This window comes from Nuphar pumila, chromosome 11 (assembly GCF_984573655.1).
Source record: "Nuphar pumila chromosome 11, dmNupPumi1.hap1.1, whole genome shotgun sequence".
NCBI classification, from domain to species: domain Eukaryota; kingdom Viridiplantae; phylum Streptophyta; class Magnoliopsida; order Nymphaeales; family Nymphaeaceae; genus Nuphar; species Nuphar pumila.
This window is the reverse complement of record NC_143259.1, coordinates 103,307,754-103,318,742: the sequence shown is the minus strand read 5'-3', so window position 1 is coordinate 103,318,742 and position 10,989 is coordinate 103,307,754. Positions and strand designations below refer to the sequence as shown.

The 10,989-nt window shown below is 37.1% G+C and overlaps 1 protein-coding gene across 2 annotated transcripts; it reads left to right on the top strand.

The window, feature by feature from the left end:
- Nucleotides 1-3,548: 3,548 nt before the first annotated feature.
- On the top strand, nucleotides 3,549-10,754 carry LOC149822652 (disease resistance protein Roq1-like). 2 transcript variants are annotated; one of them, XM_089979944.1, is made up of 4 exons: nucleotides 3,549-4,110; nucleotides 6,743-7,850; nucleotides 7,931-8,224; nucleotides 8,309-10,754. In XM_089979944.1, exons 1-4 carry the CDS (start codon nucleotides 3,605-3,607, stop codon nucleotides 10,532-10,534), a joined length of 4,134 nt encoding a protein of 1,377 aa, XP_089836070.1. In that variant the 5' UTR covers nucleotides 3,549-3,604; the 3' UTR covers nucleotides 10,535-10,754. The 2 variants fall into 2 exon arrangements, with proteins under 2 accessions (XP_089836070.1, XP_089836069.1); XM_089979943.1 differs by having other exon boundaries at nucleotides 3,553-4,110; nucleotides 6,740-7,850.
- Nucleotides 10,755-10,989: the final 235 nt, after the last annotated feature.

The window sequence follows — 10,989 nt, the reverse complement described above, 5'->3', positions numbered from 1 at the left end:
ACCTAGGGTTGATCCATCTGCAAGGTGGGGGTCTGAGTCTGAGTATACTGGGGGTGGACGTCCCATCTCTTGTACCTACAAGCTTGACAATCGATCCAAACGGGGAAGACTTGTTTGAGGATGGGCGCACATTGAGAGATATCCTTGACGTGATTAAGCTTAAGCTTGCGCCTATTACATGTACAAATAATCTTGGACGAGATGAAGGCAAAGAGGCATAGCTTTCGCTTAAAAGAGAAGGCTGCCCATTGACGGGTTGTTGTATATGGGTGAAAGAAAAATCGGTTAAGTATGCGGATAGTCATGTGGAATATCAATAGCCTCGGTGGTCGCAACAAACGAGTATATCTCTCAAGCATCATTCAACAAAAAAAACCAGACATCATTTGCTTCCAAAAATAGAAAATGGAGTTTATAGACCAAACCTTCATGGCGGATATTTGGAGGAACTACTGCTTTTCAATTTTGCTAGCAATGAGAAGGGCGAGAGGGATCCTAATGGTGTGGAGGAAGGGACTTGATGGCGGTGTCTCCTTTGTTGGCACCCACTCGATCACCGCCATATTTTCAGACATGAATGGTGTTGTACCATTCTTGCTTACAACTATATATGGGCCTAGCATGAGCCACAAAAATTTGAATTTTGGGATGAGCTGCAAAAAATTAAAAATGAGTTTGTTTCGGATATGACGGACCAATGGTGTATAGGTGGGGACTTCAACTACATCCTTCATCTAGAAGAATCAAATAAACCTCAACTATCCACTAAAAACATGAGAAGGTTCATAGAGTTCTTAGATTGTACTAACCTTGCAGACCTGCCAATGCAAGGGCCAAGGTTTACTGGACTAGAGCATGGGTGAGCATCGTACATGACATGCTTTTCGAATGGAGCTGCGGTGGCTGAAGGAAGCAGAAATCCCCAATCTCATTCAGAAATGGTAGGATACAGCTCCATGGTCTGAATGATGGGCTGCACAAAAAGTAAGTTCAAAATTAAAGTTTGTTCATGGGAAGCTTATTCAATGGAATAAAACCAAATGCTTTGCAAAATTCAGATTGTTAAAGGATTGAGAATCTCAACTTAGTGGGCAATGCGATATTGAAGAAAGTGTTAGTGATGAAGGGGCGGCCACCAATATAAGGAATGAATGCCAACATAGTGCATCCGGTGGAGACAACGAATCAAGGCCCATTGGCTCAAATTCAAGGAACTAAACATGGCTTTTCTTTCATATGTGCGACTCCAATAGAAGGAGGCTCAATTCCATCTCGACAATGGTAATTGAGGGTCAGCAACTTGAGGGTGCCTCTATCTTGGCCAAGGTCGTGGATTATTTTAAGGAAAGATTCTCTAGTTATATTGAGACCGAATGTGACATGTCGACGTTGAGTTTCAAATCTCTAAACGAATATTCACATCTCACAGAGTTTTATGTTATATACTTCACAAAATGAAGTCGCTCATACATTGCATTTATTCCATTCTTTCACAAAATAAAGTCACTCATACATTGCATTCATTTCATTCTTTCAAAAAATAAAGTCGTTCATACATTTTGCATTCATTTCATTCTTTCACAAAATAAGGTAGCTCATATATATTGCATTCATTACATTCTTTCGCAAAATAAAGTCACGTATACATTGTATTCATCCAATTCTTTCATAAAATAACATCGCTCGTATATTTTGAATTCATTTTATTCTTTCACAAAATGAAGTCACTCATACATTACTTTTATTTCATTCTTTCACACAATAAAGTTGCTCACACATTGCATCCATTTTATTCTTTCACAAAATAAAGTTGCTTATACGTTTCGCATTCTTTTACAAAATAAAGTTGCTCATACATTACATTAATTTCATTCTTTCACAAAATGAAGTCGCTTATACATTGTATTTATTTCATTCTTTTACAAAATGGAGCCACTCATATATTGCATTCATTTCATTCTTTTACAAAATGAAGTTGCTTAGATATTTTGCATTCATTCTATTCTTTTACAAAATAAAATCGCTCATACATTTTGCATTAATTTCATCTTTCACAAAATGAAGTCATTCATACATTTCATACATTTCATTCATTTACAAAATGAAGTCACTTATACATTTTGCATTTAATCTATTTTTTTACAAAAATAAATTCACTCATACATTTTGCATTCATTTCATTTTTTCACAAAAATGAAGTCACTCATACATTTTGCATTCATTTCATTTTTTCACAAAAATGAAGTCACTCATACATTTCTCATTATTGCATTCTTTCATAAAATAAAGTCGCTCATACATTTTGCATTCATTTCATTCTTTTACAAAATGATGTCGTTTATACATTGTATTCATTTTATTCTTTTACAAAATGAAGTCGCTCATACACTACATTCATTTCACTCTTTTTATAAAATAAAGTCGCTCATACATTGCATGGAGGGAAAACATTAGTATTATCTAACACATCTTAGGAACTTTTATAGTTCATTAGAGCGGAGGCCCACCATCAATTTTACATCATCATCCTTCATGTTCTCTATGATGAGAACAGATTTTCAACTGATCAACTTTCGCACTAACAAACAATAGGTGAACTTTTAGTTTTCTATCCTACCCATACTATAAGATCTCACTGTTAATGTTTTATCAAAAAAACTCATTGTCAATTAAGTACCATCGATCTTTTCATCACCGATGCTTTTATCAGAAAAACCCATCATCGATGAAATGTCATAGATTTTCTCATCGTCTTTGAAGTGTTGTACATGCTTTTACAGAAAAAAACTCACTATCGATGAAGCGTCGCACATACTACTATAGAGAAAACTCATCGTCGATGAAGTGTAGCCTATACTTTCGGGGTTTTCCACTACCAATGAGTCGCAGTCGATGAACCGTCGTCGATGAATTATTTTTGCAAAGTCGAAATATCATTGAAAGGATTGATGACCATCGATTGGAGGCCAAAAGAACCCTAGAGTTGCAAAAATAGGACATCCGCATACAAATAAGGGGTTTAAGAAACAAAACGTCATTTATATAGATAAAATTTTTACAAGAAAAAAAAATTATAATACCATTGTGATACTCTTTGATAATTTTGCAATATAGGACTTTCGCAAGTTTTTAGTAATTTTGCAATACTTCATGCAATATTGTTTGAGAATTTTGCAAGATAAAAGATTTTCACAATAATTTTTTGAATATCATAGTATCAGTTGCTATTTTGTAGATGAGTTTTGCTTCAAAAATGAAAAATTAACATATACTAGAGGTAAAAGCATCCAATAAAATTAAAAAATTGAGAAGAGCCAAATTATCCATTTAACCGATTTAGTAAATTGTATGGCATCAAATTTGTCGTACGATCTTTTTTTTTGAGATTTTTTATAAAACTTGTATTGTCTAAGTCCACAGTCGTGGGTCCCAATCCATTTATAACTTCTCTCAATTATTGAACTCACATGGCATCGGTACTCCCCCATTCATTGAACCATGCAACGTGGCGTTGTTTTTTTATGGATTTTGACTAGAAGCAGAAGCTCTGGCACTGCACATTAGTTGTTCTTTCTGCTGAGTCTCCGTCTCATCTTTACTGTCTATGGCTTCTTCTTCTTCTTCTTCTTCTTCTTCTTCTTCTTCTTCCTTCTCTCCCTCTTTCTCTGGGGAGGAGTTCGATGTGTTGTTAAGTTTCGGTGATGGAGACGATGGTTGCAAAGGTTTCACAGACCAGCTATTCGATGCACTTCATGAGAGAGACATCCGTGTGTTCATTGATAAGGAGAGATCAGAAGGTGAGGATGAGATTGTGGGAAGAGCTGTCGAGGGTTCGGGCATTTGCATACCCATCTTGTGCAGCAACTACGCCAACTCCAGACGGTGCTTTATGGGGCTGACCAAGTTTGTAGAGCACGACAGGAAGACCATCCTCCCCGTCTTCTATGGCGTCGACCCTTCGGACGTTCGCCGTCAGACGGGACCCTTTGAAGCAGCGTTCCGAGACCACCAGCTCCATGTGGAAGAGACGACAGTGAAGAAGTGGAGGGAGGCGCTGGCAGAGGTGGGTGAGATCGCTGGGTATGTCCTCACCGACGTTGCTGCAGATGGGTAATCTCTCTCTCTCTCTCTCTCTCTCTCTCTCTCTCTCTCTCTCTCTCTCTCTCTCTCTCTCTCAGAATTTACGTTCCTGAGATCCAAGGATCTCAAATCCTCAGATTTTTTAACTGAATCCTACCCATCGGCCAGCTGAGGATCTCAAATCTAGTGTAGGCCACATGCCAGATCTAACCTTGATGAAAATGCCAACGGATCACACCCAGAGACCCGTGGTATTCAAATGTCCCGTAGTTCTTGCAGAGGTCAAGGACCAACTTTGGTTTGGGCTAGGTTTTGTTGAGGGGAGGCTAGAAAATTTTCTTAAGAGTTTGCTTTCCAAAAAATATTGGAAAATCTCATCTTATACAATTTCACAAATCTCGATATTAGGATTTTCTCCATTAGGGAAAATCTTGTGATAAATGGGAAAAGTTACTTTTGGGAGAAATATAAAAACATTGGCATATGTAAAGTTTATGAAAATATATTAAAAGTATAAAACAAAAAAATCCAAAAATTGCTAATATCCAAATAAAATTCACAATATTTTAAAAAATAGGTGATATTTAGATATCATATTTTTTCAACATTTTTTCATTCTTATATCGCAATAAAATCACAAATTTTCAAATTTTTGTTGGTAATATAAAACTACAAGAAAGATAAAATAAAAACATAAACATATTAAAACTAGAAATATTGCCTTTCCCTAAAAAATATTAAAAACTAGAAATAAGGAAAACCACCAGGATATCACAATAAAATGTTGATGACATCGCGGTTTGTAGATGACATTTTCAAAACATTGCTATTTTATGTAAGTTTTTTCGTGGCTTGTGAATTTCCTCTGATAAGATATTGCAAGATTTTCATTATTTGTGACAAAGATTGATACCATCCATCATCATGAATTAATAGAATCAAAGCCACAACTCTATCAATTCCTATTGCGAAAACCTTATGTAAGAGGATCATGCTATATAGTAGCATCTCCATGTAAGAAGATCACTTATATCCCATTCTTCGCTACGATCAAGGGTGTGCTTGTCCTAGGTATTCTCAGGGATGCAGATCCAGTGTTCTGGGCAGAACACTTATGCAATTGTTCTGCCCTACTAGGATGAGAAAGAAGGGGGCGTATTACCCCTCGCCGAGCACTTTATAAGTGTTCGACCGGCACACAGAACCACGCCTAGAACAGTTTGTAAATGGGCTCAGACCAATTTTCAGCTTTGTTTCCACTCTCAGATGAATTTCATTTAAGGCTATGGTACATGAGGGTTAAAGAGCGAGCATTGATAAGGTGTGCCTGACCTAGTTGGATCTATGCCTTTACTGCAAAGTCAATGAAAGTATACAGGCATGCTAAAAGCACATGACCCCATCAAAGGGAGGGGACTTCAGATCCTAAGGGTGTGGGTGTTGTCTATCCAAACTTTTCCACACATCCATCTCAGCATACGCATCTCAGCTACACTCATTTTTTGAATATGATGTCTCTTGGCAGCCCAACATTATGTACCATATAGTAAAGCGGGCCTAATAGTCGTCCTATAAAACTTTCCCTTCAATCGCAATGGCATTCTACGATCGCACAACACTCCAGTTGCACTTTTCTATTTCATCCACCCAACCTTTATCCTATGATTTACATCTCCATCAATTTCTCCATACTTTTGAATGATAGATCCCAAATATTTGGAACACCTGGATGCATAAAAATGCCTCAAGATAAAATAAGACATGTTAGAGACAATATGATAATGACATTAAGAAAAACATTAAGAAAAATGTACTAATAGATCAAAATAGAAATACACTTAGTTTCATCATTCTCATGAAAAAGCCATGGCATGATTCTTTGTTGGAGATTTGAAAAAAAAACTAAAAAATAAACAACTTTTTATCTTAACTTAAAAGAAAAACCTTTGTTTTTTACTTTTCTTTCTCTCAACCTTTATTTCAGTGAATTTTAAAGATGTTAAAGTAGATAGGCTTGGACTTTGTGCAACCTCAAAACATCTTCCAACCGCAATCAAGAATGCTTTTGGTGAACATTGTGTCTCACACCCATATGAAATTCTCAATGAAGAACCTCATATACAAAAATTTCTTTTCCAGCATACCCATCAGAAATATGGTTGAGGTTAAATGAGATTTTAACTTGCTTTGTGCATTTGGGCCGTGAACTGAGACAGTACATATGCTCATAGTTCTACTATAATAGTTGTGTATATACGTTTTATAAATCAAATAAAAGATGTTAAAAAAATTGAAATCCTATCTAAAATATGAAGGATGGGATCAGTTTAAGCACATGGCAATCAAAGCATCTAGTAACAATGAAATAATATATTGCCAGTAACTTATCTTCATTCTTCTACAATTATGTCATACAGTACAGTTGAACCATTGACCAAGTTTGTCAACTCCAACATTTGTGCTCAAGTTACTATTCATGATATTAATCACATTAAGCAAGATATCTTGCATACTAAGGACATAATGTAACACACACACACACACACACACACACACACACACACACACACACACACACATGCGTGCACACGTTCACACACAGACATACATAGTAATTCTGTCATCCTTTTTTCCATATTGAATTGCTGTATTTGGTCAGCAGGGATAAGGCCAAGTTGATCCAATTGATTGTTAAGAGGGTTTTGAGTGCAGTGAGAAATGCTACAATGGATGTTGTTGAAAACCTTGTTGGAATTGAGTCACGCGTGGAAGAGATAATGAAGTTATTATATGTTCAAGGGAAAGATGTCAGAATGATCGGAATTCATGGCATGGGAGGGATTGGGAAGACAACAATAGCAAAGGTTGTTTACAACCGAATTTTTAAAAGCTTTGATGCAAGCTGCTTCATTCCAAACATTAGGGAGACATCAAAGCAAAACAAGGGATTGGTCTCATTGCAAGAGAAACTTATTTCTGAGGTTTTAAGGTTTAAGAATGTTCAAATAAATGACACTAGTCGAGGTATAACCATCATCAAGAGTAGGTTTCATATTAAGCGTGTTCTCATAGTTCTGGATGATGTTGATGATAAAGTTCAACTTGATGCATTGACTGGATCACGAGATTGGTTTTGTGCTGGAAGTAGGATCATTATTACAACCAGGTACGAACATGTGCTAAATGTACACAAAGTGAACAAGAACGAAATCTACCAGCCTAATGAATTAAATCATGTTGAATCACTTGAACTTTTTAGTTATCATGCATTTGGAAGGGATCAACCAGCAAATGACTATGTAGAGCTCTCCAATAAAATTGTATCAACTACTGGGGGACTTCCCTTGGCACTTGAGGTCTTTGGCTCATTTTTGTTTGATAAGAAACATGTAAATGAATGGGAAGATATGTTGGAGAGGTTAAAGAACATTCCATTTGATGATATTCAGCGAAGACTAAAAATAAGTTATGAAAGCCTTGATGAAGAAGAAAAGAAAATATTTCTTGATATTGCTTGTTTTTTTACTGACATGACTAAAGATCGTGCAATTGATATATTGAAGAGTTGTGACTTCTCATCAAGTCTAGCAGTCACGGTTCTTCAGCATAAATCACTCATCAAGATTGATGAGAAAAACAGGCTGGAAATGCATGACCAACTTCGAGACATGGGGAAAGGTATTGTTCGAGAAAACTACCCTGATGAACCGAGCAAGCATAGCAGGCTATGGGTTCCTGAAGAAGCTCTTGACGTCTTGAACAGTAACAAGGTAATAACTAATGACACGATTTCTTTAGTCCCTTGTTCCATTTGCATCGATTCAATTGCTAACATGATTGTGATAACTAGGGAACTGGAATTCTTGAAGGAATTTGTGTCAGCTCATATGGTTTAGATTCAAGGAGAGATTTGAGTGTTGAATCTTTTGCCAATTTGTCCAATCTAAGGTTGCTTAGAGCTAATTTTGCAAATTTTGGAGGAGATTTTGGCAATATGCCTTCACAAGTGAGATGGCTAGAATGGCATGGATATCCATTGCAATCATTACCAGGTGATTTCAATTTGGAGAAACTTGGAGTCCTTGACCTGCATGGGAGCATGATGGTCCAACTGTGGAATGAGAGTTGGTATTTGAGAAATAAGGTAATTCTGATATTTTATTACCTTTACTTTCTTGTAGGCTTCTAACATTAATTCTATTTTTAAGAAAAATATTTTTATCTGCAGATCTTTGGCAAACTGAGGGTTCTTGATCTTCAATCTTGTGTATACCTTGAAAGCACTCCTAATTTCTCTAGTTTACCAATGCTGGAGAAATTAAATCTCAAGCAGTGCATAAAATTAGTTGTGGTGCATGATTCCATTGGGAATCTTAAGAAACTGGTTCTCTTAGACATGACTTCATGCAGTAGGCTAAAGGAGTTGCCCAAAAACTTCTGTCTTTTGAGTTCTCTTAAAACATTCAGACTCTCAAGGTGTGATGGCCTCTGTGATCTGTCAGAAAATTTAGGCTCTATGGCAACTATGAGGGAACTACAACTTAAGCGGCTAGGGATTAAATGGTTGCCAAGTTCTATAGGCTTCATGATGAACCTTCGCCGACTTTCTTTGCATGGGTGTGGATACCTGAAAGAGCTGCCAGACTCAATTGGAAACTTGACAAAGCTTGAGATATTGAACTTGGGTGGATGTAGTTCATTGAGAACATTGCCTGACTCTATTGGCAATATGAAAAATCTTATTGAGCTTGAACTCTCTGACACTTTGATTGAAGGAATCCCAAATTCCATAGAATACCTTGGGAAGCTGAAGAAGCTGACATTAGATAGTTGTATGGAGTTAAGAAGCTTACCAGATAAGATTGGGCAATTGACAATGCTTGAGGAGTTGGACTTGAGAAAATGTGAGTCATTAAGTGCACTGCCTAATTCCATTGGTAAACTGAGAAACTTGAGTGTGCTTCACCTATCTGAAAGTGGCATTGAAGAGCTTCCTTGTTCTATAGGAGTTCTTGAGAAGTTGGAGGAATTGTCATTGTTGCAGTGTAAAAATTTGAGAAGTCTTCCAGATGCAATTGGAAGCATGAGTAGAGTTGTTAAACTTGACTTGGGGGAGTGTGAATCCTTAAGTATAATTCCTGATTCTATTTGCAATTTGAAGAACCTAACCAGGCTTGATCTGTCCCAAACAGGCATTAAACATATTCCTCGTTGCATTGGATCTCTTGAAAATTTGAAGGAATTATTATTAACCATGTGTACTGAGATTAGAGACCTGCCAGATTCGGTTGGAAAGTTAACCAAACTTGAGAAGCTAGACCTAGATCGATGTGAGTCCTTACGAGCATTGCCTGATTCCATTGGAAATCTGAAAAATCTGGTCAAGCTTGATCTCCCTCAAACTGCAATTGAACATCTTCCTGAATCCATAGGATACCTTGAGAATCTAACAGAATTGAAGCTGTCTGAGTGCATGGATTTGAGATGTCTACCTAATCAAATCGGACGCTTGTCCAAACTTGAGAAGTTGGATCTGTTGTACTGCTCTTCATTAGTAACATTACCTGACTCATTTGGCAGTATGGACAGCCTGGTTGAGATTGACCTCGATCACACTGGCATTGAAAGGCTTCCAGATTCAATCGGATCTCTTCAAAAGTTGAAGGAATTGTCATTATTTTGTTGCAAAAAGCTGAGGGACCTTCCAGAACAAATCGGTAGGATGACCAATCTTGAGATACTGCGCTTATGGTGCTGTCAATCACTAAAAACATTGCCTGATTCTATTGGGAATCTAAATGGTCTAATGGAGCTTGACCTCTCTAACAGCGGGATTGAAGAGCTCCCTAGCTCAATTGGATCTCTTGAAAACCTAAAGGTTCTGCAGTTATCAAGATGCAAGAAGTTGAAAGGCCTCCCAGATCAATTTGGGTGCATCACCAATCTTGATGAGTTAGACTTGAGGGGTTGCAAGTCATTAAGAAGATTGCCTGATTCCATTGGCAATATGAAAGATATAGCTAAGCTTGACTTATCTGAAACTAGCATTGAAGAGCTCCCTGACTCTATAGGGTCTCTGGAGAAGCTTACAACTTTGAGCATAAAGGGATGCATGGAGCTGAGAATTCTGCCCTTGGGAAGGATGAGAAGTTTGAAAAAATTACATGTTATGGGAAACGGTGACGAGGAAGATAAAGGTGAGCGTTATATATCTGCCATGAGAGGGTATTCAGAACTTGCTCAAGAATCACGGGCTATAGAGTTTATCGATTATGAAAAAGAGTCTGACGTATTTAGAATCCATTGGAGACTGGTGGTTAAGGTGGAGAAGAGTGAGGAATGGATGATTCAAGTGGAGGATGAACATAAGAGACAATGGGGCTTATATCAGGGCATGCAGTGGCTGAGGCTCATCTTCCCCAAAGAATTCACTATTGGAAATATCCATAACTGATATTGCATGGCAATCAGCAATCTTATGAGAGGAGAAAGTTGCTTTGCTTGTGATCCATTTAAATACTAGATATGGATGTATTGGTTGTGGTCCATTTAAACAATAGACTTGCAACATATTGCTAATAAAGCTTATACTGTTCTTAATCCCATTTAGATATGTTGACAACATGTAATAGTGCCCAGTTAAAGATTAATTCAGTCATGATATCAGATGCAAATTTGAAGTTGTGTCTGCGTGTAACTATGCATCCAAACACTTAAAGACCTACATCCCACCAATTTTGGTGGCAATGTAGAGTTCTTCTATCCTTTTTTTTCTTTTTTTTGGCACAGTCTGTCGCCTTAGTTTGTATGAATTTGAACTAGTCAGAATCAAATTAGCTTAAATTACTTGGAAATAAGAAAAATGTTTCTCTGATTTGTTGGGCTACAACTAGGAAAGCAAGCCTCGAC